We start from the raw sequence: 19,105 nt of genomic DNA on the forward strand, positions 1-19,105 counted from the left end.
AGCTGCTGCCTCACAGCGCCAGGGACCCGTGTTCGATCCTGACTACGGGTGCTCTCTGTACAGAGTTTGTACGTTCTCCCTGTGACCGCGTGGGTTTTCCCCCGATGCTCTGGTTTCCTCCCGATCTCCAAAAGACATACATGTTTGCAGGTTAATTTGCTTCTGTGACTTGTAAATTGTCCCTAGTGTATACGACAGTACGCGTGTATGGGTTGATCGCTGGTCGGCGCGGACTCGGTGGGCCGAAGGACCTGTTTCTGCATTGTATCTCCAGAGTCACAGGTCCACGGTTGAGATGGATACAAAATTAGGCCATTCAGCCTCTTGAGTCAATTCAATTCAACCAATTCTCATTGGTATGTACACACATTCACCTTTACTCCTTGTGTACCACTGTCTGTCAAGTATCTCCCCAACTCAATGATAATTTCAGTTGGCCCAGCATCTCCAGAGCTCCAATGTGTAAGAAAGAACTACAGATGCTGGTTTAAATCGAAGGTAGACACAGAGTGCTGGAATAACTCAGCGGGTGAGGCAGCATCTCTGGAGGGAAGGAATGGGCGACTTCTCCAGAGACTCTCGACCCAAAACGTCGCCCATTCCTTCCCTCCAGAGATGCTGCCTCACCCACTGAGTTACTCCAGCATTTTGTGTCTACCTTCCAGAGCTCCAAAGTTCCACTACCCCTGGTGTGTGTAATAGAAAAGCTCCTGATCTTGCATCTAAATAACACATTCCAAATTGCCCATGCATCATTCTTACTCTACAGGGGAATCAAGAACCAGAGGGCTTAGATTTAAGGTGAGAGGGGAAAGTTTAATAGGGACCCAAAGGGTACGTTTTCCATACAGAGGGGGTGGGTATATGGAGGAGGTATTTGAGGCAGGTATTATAAACAGCATTTTGAAGACACTTGCACAGGTACATGGATAGGAGATGGATATGGGTCAAACGAACGCAGATGGAATGAGCTTGGGTGGAGCATCTTGATCGGCACGAACAAGTTGGGCCAAAGGGCCTGTTTCTGTGCTAGATGACTCTCATGACCCTTGTTAGGTTATTTGGCTTCTGTAAATTACATCTTGCGTGTAGGTGGGGGGTAGAATCTTTTGGGGGGGGGGTAGGGGGGGGGGTTGGTGTAGGGAGAGGGAGTAGGGGGGTGGGTGTAGGGGAGGGATGGGGGGGTAGGGAGGGTGGGGTTGGGAGGGTAGGGACTAGGTAGGGAGGGGGGGGGGGGAAGAGATGAGAGACTATATGGAGAGAGTGAAGTGGATTAGATTAGTGTCAGATTAGTGCAAACGGGTGTTCGATGAGGACTCAGTGGGCCAGATGCCCTGTCTCCACACTGTATCTTCATGTGACTACCTGACGTGTGATAAGTACCCTATGTCCTCAACTTAATCACATGGATTATATTGTACAGTAGCATGTCATTAAACAGTTTTGCTTTTGTTTCAATAATCACCTGCAGGACTGGACCTGGAGAAAGGGAAAGAAGGAGGAACATGGTTGGGTATAAGCAGGAAAGGCAAGTGTGCCGCACTGACTAATTATCTTCAACCCAATACCAACATTGATGCACTTGGCAGAGGTAAGGCTGATAACCAAGGGGTCTATTGATTGCCGCTTGTTAGCATCACATGGTTAAAGATTATGTTCGGGTACAATGGAACAAATGAATGAATGTTGGATTTAGTTTCTTATTGCCACATGTACAGTACATGTGAAAAGCTTTGTGTTGCATGCTCGCTGCTCAATCAGATAACACCATACATCAACACAATCAGGCCAAACGCAACTACAACAGGTAGGTTGAAGGGAAAAATGAAGAGTGAAAAATATAATTCTTGGGTTGTTGCATACCTGCTCCAGAGTCCAATGTCTGCAATGAGGTGAAGGAGAACCAGACAGTACCCTTGCTTATGGAAGCAGTTCAAAAGCCTGATGAGAGGGAAAGAAACTGCAAGAATTATTTATATTCCTCTGCCTGGTTCTCCATGCCTGATGTTTTTGAAGTATATGACTACTTTAGTACCGAGGCATACATTATCTTTCTGTTGCCTAACCTGCTGGGTTCCTCCAGCACTTTGTGTTCTTTGCAAGATTCCAGCATCTGCAGTTCCTTGTGTCTCTCTATCATTTTTGTTTTGGTTCATAGTTTGGGTTCATTGTCACCGGTGCGACCCTTCCTTAGTTATCCTTGAGAAGGTGGTGGTGATGGGGGAATAGAACTGACAGGAAGTGGTGGATAGTGCCATGTATATCGAGGGAGGAATGTAGCTGGCTGGGATACACATTTGTTGGAACAGCCAAGTCCAAACGATAGCAAAAGATGCGATGTGTTTAAGAAGGGACTGCAGATGCTGGAAAATCGAAGGTAGACAAAAATGCTGGAGAAACCCAGCGGGTGCAGCAGCATCTATGGAGCGAAGAAAAATAGGCGACGTTTCGAGACAAAACCTGTTTGTCACTACAGTTGCTTGAAGATAAAATGGGATGCGGGGTTCAGCTGCGTTGGGGAATTGTTTTGCTAATAAATTATTTTTTAAATCCGGGTTGGGGATGGGGGGGGGGGGGGGGGGGGAAGTAGAAAGGAAAAAGGAGGAGGAGGAGCCCGAGGGCTGAGGGATGGGAGGAGACAGCAAGACCCTTGCGTTAACTGCACTGTTGACACAGCGACGCAGGTGACGCAGCGGTAGAGTTGCTGCCAGTGACCCGGGTTCGATCCCGACTACAGGTGCTGTCTGTGTGGAGTTTGCACGTTCTCCCCGTGATCTGCGTGGGTTTTCTCCGAGATCTTCGGTTTCCTCCCACACGTACAGGTTTGTAGGTTAATTGGCTTGTAAAAATTGGCAGTATAAAATTGTCCAGTGCTGAGTGATGCTCTATGTAGAGCTTTTCATCTACATCTAGATCTAGACTGAAGGATGGTTGAGGGGTGTCTGGTCCTCATTGTGGTGAGATTTGCTCACCGACTTCATCTCCTGCAGTCACGCCAAATATTTCTGAATGTCATTGAAGAAATTCCGATTACAAATGCATGGACAGAATAAGCTCTCAAGCCTCAGTTAGATTTTTGTTTTAATTAGTTGCTAATGGAGAATTTCACATGCCCAAAACATTATTAAAACCCAGGTTCACTTTGGTAACTTCCTTGTTAAGACACCGTCAGTTGATAAAGGCTTGTAATTGAAGCTGCTCCTCACTCATCTCCCCACACGTTGAGGCCAATCTTTGCCAACTGAAATTTGCAAAATAATAATGGGATTATGCTTTTTGTTTTATGATTACAAACCAAACCAACACCTGCTACTCTGCCGATGAATCTATTTTTAGTATTCATGCCACCTGGAGAATGACCTGCTTTAGTGTATTTGCAGCACAGATAAACCATGGTTCAGTCCTCTTGTTTGTCACTACAGTTGCCTTGAAGATAAAATGGGATGCGGCAGGTTCAGCTGCGTTGGGGAATTGTTTTGCTAATAAATTATTTTTTAAATCCGCCTTCCGGAGGTTGCATTGCATTTACATTTCAAGAAGTTCTAATAAAAGATTGCATTAAATTGAACACAATGAATTAAAGATGTATTTGGTCCTTTGTAATTCTGAGCTGCTTCTTGTACAAGATTAAGCACTGGAATGTAGCTTAAAAAATGGACAACAGTCGCAGAACAAAGGAGCAGGCCAAATGTGCAGGAGGGAACTGCAGATGTTGGTTTATACCTGAAAGAATAATTGACGTGTTGGGTCTGAAGAAGGGTTCCGACTCAAAACGTCACCAATTTTTGTTTTCCTCCGGAGATGCTGCATAACCCACTGAGTCACTCCAGCATTTTGTGTCTATCACAGGAGCACACCATCCCAGGCCACGCATCCCTGGCAACACAGAAACAGCTCATTCATCTCTGTTGCTCTGTGGTGATTTTTATACTCTTCCCAGCTGCATCCTCACCCACCACCTCCAGATTCCAGCACCTGCAGTCTCTTGGGTCTCCTGCCTCCCTCCTTGCTCCTTTTCAACCTATTTCTTTCCCTCTTTTTTTAAAACACTGGTAAACAGCAACTCGAACAGAACTCGAAGTGCTGGAGGGACTCGATGGTTCAGGCAGCATCTGGGGAGGGAATGCAGTGATGACGGTTTGGGTTGGGACCTGCTGTATTCCTTCAGCACACTGGGTTTGCTCAAGATTCCAGCAGCTGCAGTCTGTTGTGCCTTCAAAAATAGATAGTTAATCAGCAATAATGTGACATGTCACCATGGGTAGACTGGAGAGTTCAGGTTACAATCAAATCATCGGTCTGAAGAAGGGTTTCGGCCCTAAACGTTGCCTATTTCCTTCGCTCCATAGATGCTGCCTCACCCGCTGAGTTTCTCCAGCACTTTTGTCTACCTGCGATTTTCCAGCATCTGCAGTTCCTTCTTAAACAATCAAATCAGCCATGCTTTTATTAAACAGTAGACCGTGGGACCTGTTGGTTCCCTGTCACACGGGAGATCTGGTCCCCTAACGCAACCCGTTTCCCCCAACCCAATATTCCACCACTCACCCGATCCCCCAATGCAACCCGCTCCCCAACGCAATATTCCACCACTCACTCCTTCCCCCAACGCAACCCGCTCCCCAACCCAATATTCCACCACTCACTCGTTCCCCCAACGCAACCCGTTCCCCAACGCAATATTCCACCACTCACCCGATCCCCCAACGCAACCTGTTCCCCCAACGCAATATTCCACCACTCACCCATAGCCCCAAACTAAACAATAGGGCAAGCTTGAGGGGCTGAGAAATTACACCTGGAAAGAAGGGAGCAGTGTTTTTTTTTTCCTCCTCAAATTGGAGGATTAAATGTTCACACCAATGGGTTGTCAAATCCCCAAACGGAATATGAGGTCTTGTTCCTCCAGTTTGCACCTGGCTTCCCTCTGGCATTGGAGGAGGCCAATCAGTCTGAAGAGTAATCCCAATCCAAAACGCTGTTCTCTGTGATGCTGCCTGATCCGCTGAGTTTCTTCAGCACGTTGTCTGTATCTGTTCTGTGGCTGCGACTGACGAGAGGTCTCGGATTTAGCATCTTTTCCTTTACTCGTCGAGGCAAAGACACAACTGCCACAAGCCTTTCCCACAGAAAGCACACAGTGCCACTTGTTGCATACCATGTGTGTCGACCTCTCTTGTACTGTTTTAAATGTGTTTTACTCCAGTTTTGTGCATTTTACCGATGATCTCGTGAACAGATATTTGGTGTGAAGTTGATTATTGATCATATTTGATAACCAGTGTGATGTTTGATGTGTTGCCCAGTATTTGGGATGATGTATTTATCATCTTAGCTTCCATACGTTTGTTGCCATGCGACTTATCAAGTAGTTCTATTTTAGTATGGTTGATACAGCATGGAAACAGGCCCATCAGGTCCACGCCGACCATCGATCACCCGTTCACACTGGTTCTATGCTAACCCACTTTCTCATCCACTCCCTACACACTAGGGGGACATTTACAGAGACCAATTAACTTTTAAACCCACACGTCTTTGGGATGTTGGAGGAATCCTGAGGAAACCCATACAGTCACAATGCAAGCACATGCAAACTCCAGAGAGAGAGAGCACCTGGGGTCAAGATTGAACACAAGTCTCTTGCACTGTGAGGCTGCAGCTCAAGCATCTGTGCCACTGTGGGGGAAATATCAGAACAAAGTTTAATCCTATCCCTCCCTGTGTTTGCATGCGAAGACAATGCCAAGCATGGGACATCTCTGGAGAAAAGTGGGAAGAGACAACTAATGAGCGAGAACTGTGTTCTCTTTTAATTTTTAACCTTGTGCAGTGGACCAAGTGTAATATGCACTAAATTCAATCATTATTTTCTCATTTTCCAAAATGATTTCATTTCAGTCTTGCAATTTTCACCTATTATGCCAGGATGCTTCTGTAAACTTGAACACTGTTTGCTTATTTCATTTCACATTCTGCAAACCATGTCTGACACTGTAATAGTTTACTTAACTTTGTGATTTTATTTTAATTGGCGATTAAGGTCATCTCGTGTCAGATTTTCTGACTGAAGATCTGGATGGATTGACTTATTTGAAGAAGATTTCGTTGGAAGGACATGCCTATAATGGTTTTAACTTGCTAACTGTAGACTTCAGGTAAGTTCACTCCAATAACTTACGTTGAGTGATGTTGGCATTGATTAAATGAAAGTGGATAACTACTGTGTCTTGGAGACGTTGAGTCATACAAAATGGAAACAAGCCCATCGGCCCAATTTGCCCATGCCAACCAAGATACCATCTATGCTAGTCCCACCTGCCCCATTAGGCCCATATCCCTCTAAACCTTTCCTATCCTATCCTTTCCCTTTCCAGATGCCTTTTAAATGTTGTTCTATGATACCTACCTCAACTACTTCATGTGGCAGCTCGTTCCATATACCAACCACCTGTGTGAAAAAGTTACAGTATTAGCAATATTATTCCTGTTGATGCTAGGTCCTCCTTGACCTTCACCCCACCTTTAATTCTATGAGCTTCATAGACGTTAGACTTTAGAGAAACAGTATGGAAACAGGCCCTTCTGCCCACGGAGTCCGTGCTGACCAACGAGCACCCCGTACATTAGCACTATCCTGCACACGAGAGACAATTTACAGAAGTCAATTAACCTCCAAGCCTGTACATCTTTGGAGGTACACAAAAATGCTGGAGAAACTCAGCGGGTGGAGCGAAGGAAATAGGCAACGTTTTGTGCCGAAACCCTTCTTCAGACTGATGGGGGGTGGCCGCCCGCTTTTTATTGCATATTTCTCAGGAACAGCTTCTTTCCATTTAGAACGGAGACGAGGAAACCCTTTTTCTCACAGAGAGTTGTGAGTGTGTGGAATTCTCTGCCTCAGAGGGCGGTGAGGCAGGTTCTCTGGATGCTTTCAAGAAAGAGCTGGTTAGGGCTCTTAAAGATAGTGGAGTCAGGGGATATGGGGAAAAGGCAGGAACGGGGTACTGTTTGGGAATGATCAGCCATGATCACATTGAATGGCGGTGCTGGCTCGAAGGGCCGAATGCACCTATTGTCTATTGTGTACTGAGGTACCATGAAGAGCTTTTGTTTACATGCGATCCAGTCAAAGAAAAGACGATACATGATTACAATCAAGTTGTCCACTGTGTACAGATAAAGGACAAAGGGTACAACATTCTGTCTAACATAAAGCCCAATAAAGTCTGATAAAGAAAGTTCAAAGGTCTCCTATGAGGTAGATGGGAGGTCAAGACCGCACTCTGGCAGATGAGAGAACCATTCAGTTGTCTGATTACAGTTGGGAAGGAACTGTCCTTGAGGGAATGGCTAGAGGGAATATAGGCAATATTTAGACGACAGCATGGTGTAGATGTAGTCGATGGTGGGAACTCTGGTCTGTGTGATGGACTGGGCAACATCCACAACAATCGGCAATTTCTTGCAGCGTTGGACAGAGCTGTCCCCAAACTAAGCCTTGATGCAACCCGACAAGATACTTATTAAGGGGCATCTGTAGGTTAGTAAGAGAAATTCTGAATCGTCTGAAGAAGGGTCTCGACCCGAATCATTGCCTATTCATGTCCTCCAAAGATGCTGCCTGACCCTCCGAAGTCAGCACTTTGTGTCTTTTTCTGGTCAACCAGCATCTGCAATTCCTTGTATCTACATGCCGAACGTCCTTGGTCTCCCGAGGAAGCAGTACTTTTATAAATGCAAGTTATAGAACAGGGGTTGAGGAAGCAAAGACTTCGGATCAAAGGCTTCAGAGAATCATGTCGGATTTTGCTGCTTGTCTGAGTGGCTGCTTGGTTTTCCTATAATTACATGGTGAGCTGTTGAAAGCATGTATGGAAAAGTCTGCCAGAAACCTACATCCCAGTAAATATTCTCCTGCTCTGAATCATGTCAATCATTGAATCACTGAGTGATCTTACCTGGTGAGAAATTTGGATGGAAAGACCAGATGTTAGCAATTTTAAAAATGCATGTTCAGGTCTTATAATTAACAAAGGGCTGCATTTTATGAAAAGAATAATGAATTTGAATACAATGTTAAGTCCTCAATGTGGTGGAAGATGATGCAAATGTACTGAATTTTTAAGTACGTCTCTGAATGCTTAATTCAGAGATATTTTCTGCATGCCGGAGCCTTGGGGAACTTGCTTCAGTGAGCTTCCTTTGGTATCTGAAACATGCTGGAGTTTCAAAGCAGCAGCTACTTTATATTTAGTACACATTCATTTCCAGACTTATATATTATTAAAGCAAAGAACCCCGTAGTTTAAGTTGCACTTGAAATAAATGGGTTTGCTGCTCGAGTCAACGTGCCCCACCCCTAGGGATGTTCAAGAGCCAGCTGACAAAACAAAGGGGCTGTTGGAATTTGCTCTGAGGTAACTTTAATCCAGTCAAAAACAGTAAAAGCTGCATGTCAAAGTTTGATTGAATTTCTGTGACTATCATTTTTTTTTCTCTCAAGAACACAAAGAGAGTACTATTTTGTTCCCTCTTGTGAAAATGATGGTAATTAAGAATAAGCACTCTTAAATCTTCCTGAATACATAAATTTAATTCTGCCAGACACCGAATCAGACAAGATCAGGCGGGCAGCTATGGGGGCAAACTACAATGTGTTTTAAAGCTTAGTTTTATTTCAGGGTGAGAATTTTCACAGTGATTTTTATTAAAAGTACTTTCCATTTCCAAAACAGAAAATAAATCCTAACGGAGTCTCTTTGACAGTTTTCATTAAAGTATTTTATTTTTGCTGCTACCACGGAACGGAGACAGCCACATTGTGTGCATCTCTCTCTCTCTCTCTTTCTTTCTGAGACTGCTCTGGTGCCATCAATCATGGGGTGCCTGGTACAGATTTTCCCAGCCTAGAGTGTGATCCAACCTGGACCTTGGCCAAATGAATGCTGCTGATCCTCCCGTCTCCCAGCAGAATGTCTGTGGTGACACAAAGCATCTCCTGAATGTTAAATCTGTGGACAAGGGGTGGGGTCCACTGGCCCCCCAAGTCTGCATGATGTCAAGTTATAATTGTGGAAGAATGTGAATAAATGTGTGCTGAACCAATAGGAACTCCATCTACCACATCTACCCTTTATGCACAGATGATTCAGGTTTAGGCTTATCATTGTCGTGTGTGCTTTGTGTTGCATGCTTTCTTAAGGGCCTGTGCCACTTAGACTATTTTTGAGGCGACTACAGGCGACTAGGCTGTGGCCACATGGTCACCGGGTGTCGCCTGTATGGCCGTGCGTCGTCTCCTCGGTCCCGCAAAGAGTCGTAGCATCTTTCTGGTCGCCGCTGGATTTTCAACACGTTGAAACATTTTCGGAGACAGTCGGCAACAGTGGGTTTGGCGCCAATGAGCGTAGCTTGACCTCTCCTGGCGTAGGTGCTGTTGTAGTTGTCGCCAGGTGAACGGAGGTTGTCGCAGGTGCAGACTTCAGTTTTTTGTTGTTAAAGTAATGATTCTATTTCAAATTTTATGTCGAAGGGGGGTCCAGTCGCCGACTATGACAGTCGCCTAAAAATAGCCTAAGTGGGACAGGCCCTTAAACAGACAGATATACCATACATTGATACAATCAGTCCCCCATCCTCACTGACCGAGGTCTGAGGATCAGGAAATCAGGGATTCAGTGGTAGAGGGGCAAGCAGATTCCTAGGTCCCGGAGTTTTGGGGATGAGTGTGGATGGGGGGCTATGGTGTTGAAGGCAGGGATGTCGTCGGTACATGCCTATCCATGTCCTCCAAAGATGCTGCCTGACCCTCCGAAGTCAGCACTTTGTGTCTTTTTCTGGTCAACCAGCATCTGCAATTCCTTGTATCTACATGCCGAACGTCCTTGGTCTCCCGAGGAAGCAGTACTTTTATAAATGCAAGTTATAGAACAGGGGTTGAGGAAGCAAAGACTTCGGATCAAAGGCTTCAGAGAATCATGTCGGATTTTGCTGCTTGTCTGAGTGGCTGCTTGGTTTTCATATAATTACATGGTGAGCTGTTGAAAGCATGTATGGAAAAGTCTGCCAGAAACCTACATCCCAGTAAATATTCTCCTGCTCTGAATCATGTCAATCATTGAATCACTGAGTGATCTTACCTGGTGAGAAATTTGGATGGAAAGACCAGATGTTAGCAATTTTAAAAATGCATGTTCAGGTCTTATAATTAACAAAGGGCTGCATTTTATGAAAAGAATAATGAATTTGAATACAATGTTAAGTCCTCACATGTGGTGGAAGATGATGCAAATGTACTGAATTTTTAAGTACGTCTCTGAATGCTTAATTCAGAGATATTTTCTGCATGCCGGAGCCTTGGGGAACTTGCTTCAGTGAGCTTCCTTTGGTATCTGAAACATGCTGGAGTTTCAAAGCAGCAGCTACTTTATATTTAGTACACATTCATTTCCAGACTTATATATTATTAAAGCAAAGAACCCCGTAGTTTAAGTTGCACTTGAAATAAATGGGTTTGCTGCTCGAGTCAACGTGCCCCACCCCAAGGGATGTTCAAGAGCCAGCTGACAAAACAAAGGGGCTGTTGGAATTTGCTCTGAGGTAACTTTAATCCAGTCAAAAACAGTAAAAGCTGCATGTCAAAGTTTGATTGAATTTCTGTGACTATCATTTTTTTTTCTCTCAAGAACACAAAGAGAGTACTATTTTGTTCCCGCTTGTGAAAATGATGGTAATTAAGAATAAGCACTCTTAAATCTCCCTGAATACATAAATTTAATTCTGCCAGACACCGAATCAGACAAGATCAGGCGGGCAGCTATGGTGGCAAACTACAATGTGTTTTAAAGCTTAGTTTTATTTCAGGGTGAGAATTTTCACAGTGATTTTTATTAAAGGTACTTTCCATTTCCAAAACAGAAAATAAATCCTAACGGAGTCTCTTTGACAGTTTTCATTAAAGTATTTTATTTTTGCTGCTACCATGGAACGGAGACAGCCACATTGTGTGCATCTCTCTCTCTCTCTTTCTTTCTGAGACTGCTCTGGTGCCATCAATCATGGGGTGCCTGGTACAGATTTTCCCAGCCTAGAGTGTGATCCAACCTGGACCTTGGCCAAATGAATGCTGCTGATCCTCCCGTCTCCCAGCAGAATGTCTGTGGTGACACAAAGCATCTCCTGAATGTTAAATCTGTGGACAAGGGGTGGGGTCCACTGGTCCCCCAGGTCTGCATGATGTTAGGTTATAATTGTGGAAGAATGTGAATAAATGTGTGCTGAACCAATAGGAACTCCATCTACCACATCTACCCTTTATGCATAGATGATTCAGGTTTAGGCTTATCATTGTCGTGTGTGCTTTGTGTTGCATGCTTTCTTAAGGGCCTGTGCCACTTAGACTATTTTTGAGGCGACTACAGGCGACTAGGCTGTGGCCACATGGTCACCGGGTGTCGCCTGTATGGCCGTGCGTCGTCTCCTCGGTCCCGCAAAGAGTCGTAGCATCTTTCTGGTCGCCGCTGGATTTTCAACACGTTGAAACATTTTCGGAGACAGTCGGCAACAGTGGGTTTGACGCCAATGAGCGTAGCTTGACCTCTCCTGGCGTAGGTGTTGTTGTAGTTGTCGCCAGGTGAACGGAGGTTGTCGCAGGTGCAGACTTCAGTTTTTTGTTGTTAAAGTAATGATTCTATTTCAAATTTTATGTCGAAGGGGGGTCCAGTCGCCGACTATGACAGTCGCCTAAAAATAGCCTAAGTGGGACAGGCCCTTAAACAGACAGATATACCATACATTGATACAATCAGTCCCCCATCCTCACTGACCGAGGTCTGAGGATCAGGAAATCAGGGATTCAGTGGTAGAGGGGCAAGCAGATTCCTAGGTCCCGGAGTTTGGGGATGAGTGTGGAAGGGGCTATGGTGTTGAAGGCAGGGATGTCATCGGTACATAGGGGTCTAACGGAGGAGTCCTGGTTGTCCAGCTGTTCCAGAGCTGAGTTAGATGACATATGCTGTGGACCTGTTGCAATGGTAAGCAAACAGCGTTGGATCGAGGCTAACACAAAATGCCGGAGTAACTCAGCGGGTGAGGCAGCATCTATGGAGAGAAGGAATGCTGGACTTCATGTACACCATCCCCAGATGTGACTGATTTCTGCTGTGCTCAACCCCCATTTCCCCATTCATTGCTGATTTGTTGACCATAATAATGAACAAAGCATTACTTCATCAGTCGACATGCTTAGATTCTCTGCTCTTCCTTTTTTAGTTTTAGAGATACCACGCAGAAACAGGCCCTTCGGCCCACTGAGTCGGCGCCGATCACCGATCCCCGCACATCGCACTATCCTATCCACCCTGGGGACAAATTTACATTTATATACAAGCCAATTAACCGACATACCTGTACGTCTTTGGAGTGGGGGAGGAAACTGAAGATCTCTGAGAAAGCTCAAGGTGGAGAACGTACAAACTCCTCACGGACAGGACTCATAGTTGGGATTGAACCCGGCTCCCTAGCGCTGTAGGGCAGCAACTCTATCGCTGCGCCACCCTGCCTCCCGATGATCACTATCTCCAATCCAATTTTAGATGGACAAGCTGAGAATGAATTAAACCATCACCTCCTACACTCCCTTAGGCCCTCTTTTGCAGCTCTTCCTTCACTGCCCCTCCCTCCCCCCCCCCCATCCCTTCATGCACTTTCCTCCCTCCTGCCTCTCTCCAGACACTCCTTCTCTCCATCCCAACACCCCCTCCCAGTCCGGACACTCCCCTCCCATTTCCAACACTCTCCTCCCCTCCTCTCCCTCCAGACATTGCTCTCCCGCACCCCACCTCCTTGCACTTTCCCCCCCCCCCCCCCCTTCCCCTCAATGCATTTCCTTTCCCTCTCCCTCACATTTACACACAAATAACGGTAAGCATGCAGAAAGATACATGTCAAAATCTTTTTTTTTTTAAAGGGGGAGAAAATCACAACACTGTGGAAGCAGCCAATTTATATTTGAAGCTATCCTTAGGATTTCCTGCACTTAGATTCAGCTTTTTTCTTTGCACAGCGGTTGTTTGTTTGAAACTCCTAAATGCCTGCTGCAGACCTTGCTGTGACTTTCAGTCGGGTTTTTTTCCCCTTGATCGGCTTTGAACTCCCCCTCTGTGATTTGTCAAGAAAGACATTCAGTGCAAAGAAAGGTAACAAACTTGGTCGTGGAGAGAGGTGCCTGCACAAACAAAGATCTCATTCACTCGAGACTTCCACTGGATTTTGTCCAACGAATAGCTTCCACTTAACAGGTTGTATCCGAGCATGTGAACTAACTTTAGAGCGTGCGCTGCTGGTACTGACAGCGAGCTGTTCAGGTTGAGATTTTATCGTGAAGTTCAGGGAACAGAGAAGTTGATGATTCACAGTTTTGGATCTGGGCCTCTTGGATTCTTTTCAGTCGAGGCTGACCTTTACAGAGCTGCCTTTCACTCCATACGGGTAGCCAAATACCGCTTTTTCGACAGAAGGAGCATAAATAATGTTTCACCCTGCTCTCTCTTCAAGCTTCAATAAAGATGTGTACACGCTGTTGGTGCCCAGGGCTGTATTGAGACTTTACCTGAAACAGGTCCTTTGGCCAACCGATCCCCACCCTGTACACTAGCTCTATTCTACACACCAGGGACAATTTACAATTTACAAACGCCAATTAACCTACAAACCTGTCTTGTCTTTAGAGTGTGTTGGAAACCGGAGCACCCGGAGAAAATCCATGCGATCACAGGGAGAATATGCAAACTCCGTATAGACAGCATCCGTGGTCAGGATCGAACCCGGGTCTCTGGCGCTGTAAGGCAGCAAATCTACCGTTGCACCACTGTGCCGCCCCTATTGTTTAGTTGTATCTAAACTGTAGAAAAGTACCGCAGAGGAACAGGCCCTTCAGGCCACGTTGTCTGTGCTGAACATGATGTAGAGTTCAATTGCATGTGATTCATATCCCTCCATTTCCCGCATATCCATGTGCCTATCTAAAACCATCTTAAAGGCAACTATCGTATCTGCCTCCACCACCAACCCTGGCAGTGCGTTCCAGACAACCACCACCCTATGTGTAAAGAAAATCTTACCCCGCTCATCTCCTTTAAACTTTGCCTTTTCACCTTGAAGCTATTTCCTCCAGTCTTTGACATTTCCACCTGAGGGGGAAAAAGGTTTTGACTGTCTACCCTGTCTATGCCACAGGGTAATATGTATGTGTATGGAACATTAGACATGCTAATAATGTGTGTGTACAGAACCTTAGACAAGGACAACACAGGAGCATTTCCAAATAAGAGTTGACACCGACCCTGCTAGAAATGATGAGGTAGGTTTTAAAAAGTGTCTTGCAGGAAGAGAGAGGTTTGGAGAGGAGATTGCAGAACTGAGGAAGATGCAGGTGGACACAAAATGCTGGAGTAACTCAGCAGGTGTGGCAGCATCTATGGAGAGAAGGAATTGGCGATGTTTCGGGTCAAGACCCTTCTTCAGACCGATGTCAGGGGAGGGGGCGGGACAAATGCTCCCCTGACATCAGTCTGATATAATTTCTTTATTTAGAGGGTGGTGAATCCTTGGAATTCTTTGCCACAGAAGGCTGTGGAGGCAAAGGCAGTGGATACATTTTAAGGCAGAGATAGACAGATTCTTGATTAGTACGGGTGTCAGAGGTTATGTGGAGAAAGCAGGGGAATGGGGTTACGAGGGAGAGATAGATCAGCATGATTGAATGGTGGAGTAGACTAGATGGGCCGAATGGCCTAGTTCTTCTCCGATCACTTATGATCTTATGACTCTAAAACATTTTTAATGTATTTTCATTGAATGTTACTTTCTCTACTCTTAACTTTTCAGTCCATAAAGACAGTGCTTGTTCATTCATCCCATACTCCAGCTGGTCCCTTTTCAACTTGTCTGAAAATTACAACCAACTTCATTTCCCTGACCCTTTCCAGAAGAACATTGAAGGTTATAAACACCAAGCAAGAAAATACTTCCCCACATTATGAAGATGTTTCAATTCTTTTGTCCCGTCAAGCATGAAATGTTACAATCCTAAACGGACTGAAATAATAAGTGAAATACCCAAGCATAGACCGTGTAACCCGAAGCATTTCTATCACGCAACATCTGGGGAAAGATAGACACAAAAAGCTGGAGTAACTCAGCGGGACAGCCAGCATCTCTGGAGAGAAGGAATGGATGACGTTTCAGGTCGAGACCCTTCTTCAGACCCGAAAAGTCACCCATTCCTTCTCTCCAGAGATGCTGCCTGTCCCGCTGAGTTACTCCAGCATTTTGCGTCTATCTTCGGTTTAAACCAGCATCTGCCGTTCCTTCCTACACATTTGGGGAAAGATTTTGGGGGAATTATTTAACTTTTTCCTTTAAGGAAAGGCTGCTGATAGCCGAGTACGCCTTCATGCCTAACTGCACAAAGGGTCTAATTAAAAACTCCCAACTCAGTAATCCCTTGTTAGTACAGTGACATTGGTTCAATAGATGTTCATTCTGAATTGGAATGTACGCACCATTCCAGATTGATGTGGCTTCCCATGCTGTTCCGATCTGCTTCACTGCACATCTAACCTATGACATCAGCCACAGACTGTTGTGAATCACATAAACAGGCCAGCAATGCTGGTGATTCATTCCACACATCAGCATGAACACTACTTACAAAACAAGTCTCCATTATCTAGGCCTGACAGGAGTTTGTGAAATTATGAGGGACACAGAGAGGATGGAAAATTAGAATCTTTCTCCCATGAGGTTCCTTCTGATGTAACTGCTCAAGCAAATTATTGCATCTGTTTTCACGTTCATATGTGATAGGAGCAGAATTAGGCCATTCGGCCTATCGAGTCTACTCCGCCACTCAATCATGGCTGATCGATCTTTCCCTCTCAACCCTATTCTCCTGCCTTCTCCCCATAACCCCAGACACCCTAAAGGGCCTGTCCCACGAGCGTGCGACTCCATGCGACAAGCGCGACCTAACGTGGTCGCTTGAGCCATATGGCCTCGCGGGGCCGGACCTACTTCGATCGCCTGAGCCGTATGGAGTTGTGCGGAGCTGGTCCCCACATCGCGCGGGGCTCCGAAAAACTGACCATGTTCAAAAATTCCACTTGGCAATGGCCTGCCAGCACGCAGCCGCCTCGAAGGGCGTGCGCAGCGTCTCGGCGCCTTGCGTTACGCGCGAACTTCCCGCGGACTTCGCTCGAACTTCACGTCACTCACTCGACATCCACGCAGCACCCGCTTCTGGTTTGGTCGCGCTCGCTGCATGCAGGCGCATGCTGGTGGGACCGGTCCTGTACGCGGATCACTCTACCACCGCGTGGCCCCCGCTTCCGTTTTGGTCGCGCTTGCCGCATGCAGGTCGCATGCTCGTGGGACAGGCCCTTTACTCATCAAGAAATTGTTTGCCAACAATCTTTCGTGCCTTGTCTTTGCCTTCTACATTTTAGATACTTTCTAAACTTTTATAGGCATCTATTGTGTTAAGGATTAATGTAACGTAGCTTTGGTGCCATACATTAAAACATAGAACAGACAGCACGGGAACAGGCCCTTCGGCCCACAATGTCTGTGCTGAACATGCTGGCAAATTAAGCTAATCGCCTCTGTCTGCATGTGATTCTCATCAATGCAGTTTAGGAATTTGGTGCCATTTGGAGTTTTTACACTGACTTTATCCAAGTGGGTATTCAGGTCATTGAAATCTCCAACTATTGCTGTCCAGGGCTTTTGTTCTCAGAAGAAATTTGTTCTCCTACATCCCTTGGAGTGTTTAGAGGTTTATCGCCCACTCACAATAATGTGCATGAAGAAACTGCAGATGCTGATTTAAACCGAAGATAGACACAAAATCCTGGAGTAACTCAGCGTGAAGTTCCTTAATGCCCCTGTCCCAATTAAGAAACCTGAACGGAAACCTCTGGAGACTTTGCGCCCCACCCAAGGTTTCCGTGCGGTTCCCGGAGGTTTTTGTCAGTCTCCCTACCCGCTTCCACTACCTGCAACCTCCGGAAACCACCTGCAACCTCCGGGAGCCGCACAGAAACCTTGGGTGGGCGCAAAGTCTCCAGAGGTTTTCATTCAGGTTTCCTAAGTGGGACAGGGGCATTATCATCCTTATCTCTGCTTCTCCCTCTCCCCCTCCCCAGACTCGGTCTGAAGAAGGGTCTCGACCTGAAACGTCACCCATTCCTTCGATCCAGAGATGTCCCGCTGAGTTGCTCACAATAATGTGATTATTCTTTGCTATTTTTGTGCTTCTGTTTGACTCAAATAGCTTCAGTGGTACTTTATTGTCACATGTACCCAGGTTCATTGAAGGGTGGTGGGTATATGGAACGAGCTGCCAGAGGAGGTAGTTCAGGCTGCCAGGGATGAAACCATAACAACATTTAAAAGGCATTGGACAAGTGCGTGGAATATGGAGGATTATGTGGCAAACATGGGCAAATGGAGTAAATGGAGCATCTTGGTCAGCATGGGCAAGTTGGACCGAAGGGCCTGTTTCTGTGCTGTATGATTCCGTGTATGCAGTTTGACTAAATGACTGTACTGAGTTGTATGATCAACATCAATGTGAACCAGTAATGTTCCCTGACATCCTAATGATCACAGTTCCATCCAAAACAATCCAAGGGAAGATGCATTGTATTTGAAAGCACCACTTTTATTGTGATCATAAATTCTGTGCAAAGCAAAGCAAATTGTATTTTGTTTTTTTTTTGGCAGCAACACCAAGGCAGATATGATGTGTTACTATGGCAATAAAGGTGACCAGGAGCCCAGAGCACTTGATCCAGGTTTGTGTTCTTTATAGCTGTTTCATCTCACAAATTAAAAAAGTGTATTTATATGCTTGCCTGCTCCCATGAGTTTGGCTGGGCTACAACTTGTCCTTGTAAATAGTAAACTATCGATCGCGATACTCGAGGAAGGAAGTTCACACATAAATCCTTGCCTTCCCTGTGCCAAACAAGACATCCTTACCCCTTCACATTTATAAAAACGACGGTAAACCCTTATTTAGAGTCAAACTACACACGTATAATTGTGGAAAGTTGATGTTGTGAATGCTGATGTCATTTACATTAAAGCAGCACATTTTGCAACATCTAACCATGTTTCCAAAAATCCTGAATATGTGTAATGCTAAATAATGATATGTGTTGCAAATATGGAATGGAATACTTGATACTATATTGTCACATGTGACAAGGCACAGTGAAATTCTTTGCTTGCATACCCAATGTATACAAATATATATATTCTATCTGGATGTCAGCAATAAGAGGCATTTAGATAGGCATGTGGATATGCAGGGGATGAAGACACATGAATATTATGTAAGATTATTAAGCGTTTGGACACGCTAGAGGCAGGAAACATGTTCCCGATGTTGGGGGAGTCCAGAACCAGGGGCCACAGTTTAAGAATAAGTGTTAAGGCATTTAGAACGGAGATGAGGAAACACTTTTTCTCACAGAGAGTTGTGAATCTGTGGAATTCTCTGCCTGTGGAGGCTGGTTCTCTGGATATTTTCTAGAGAGAGCTAGATAGGGCTCTTAAGGATGACGGAGTCAGGGGATATGGGGAGTAGGCAGGAACGGGGTACTGATTGTGGATGATCAGCCATGATTACATTGAACGGTGTTCGCTCGAAGGACCGAATGGCCACCTCCTGCACCTATTGTCTATTGTCTATTGAATCATGTGCAGGGGCATGAGATTAGTTTTGCTTGGTATCATGGTCAGCACAGGCATTGTGGGCCGAAGGGCCTGTTCCTGTGTTGTACTAACTTATGGTCTTGTTGTAGAAGCTAGGTTGCTGGAATTATTTTTAAAAGTTAATCGTTTTTTTGGGGGGAAAATTAAAGTATTGAGGGGTCACGGTGGCGCAGCGGTAGAGTTGCTGCCTTACAGCGAATGCAGCGCCGGAGACCCGGGTTCGATCCTGACGACGGGTGCTGTCTGTACGGAGTTTGTACGTTCTCCCCGTGATCTGTGTGGGTTTTCTCCGAGATCTTCGGTTTCCTCCCACACTCCAAAG

General features: G+C 45.5%; 1 protein-coding gene across 4 annotated transcripts in view; it reads left to right on the plus strand.

The window, feature by feature from the left end:
- The window catches only part of tango2 (transport and golgi organization 2 homolog (Drosophila)), an 84,876-nt gene that overhangs the window by 56,685 nt on the left and 9,086 nt on the right, over positions 1-19,105 (plus strand). For all 4 annotated transcript variants that reach the window (XM_055655448.1, XM_055655451.1, XM_055655450.1 and 1 more), the window contains exons 4-6: positions 1,472-1,591; positions 6,044-6,158; positions 17,788-17,858. In XM_055655448.1, the coding sequence (XP_055511423.1) occupies positions 1,472-1,591; positions 6,044-6,158; positions 17,788-17,858 (306 nt within the window). The remainder of the gene's footprint in view (positions 1-1,471; positions 1,592-6,043; positions 6,159-17,787; positions 17,859-19,105) is intronic.

This window comes from Leucoraja erinacea, chromosome 25 (genome assembly GCF_028641065.1).
Source record: "Leucoraja erinacea ecotype New England chromosome 25, Leri_hhj_1, whole genome shotgun sequence".
In the NCBI taxonomy this organism is placed as follows: domain Eukaryota; kingdom Metazoa; phylum Chordata; class Chondrichthyes; order Rajiformes; family Rajidae; genus Leucoraja; species Leucoraja erinaceus.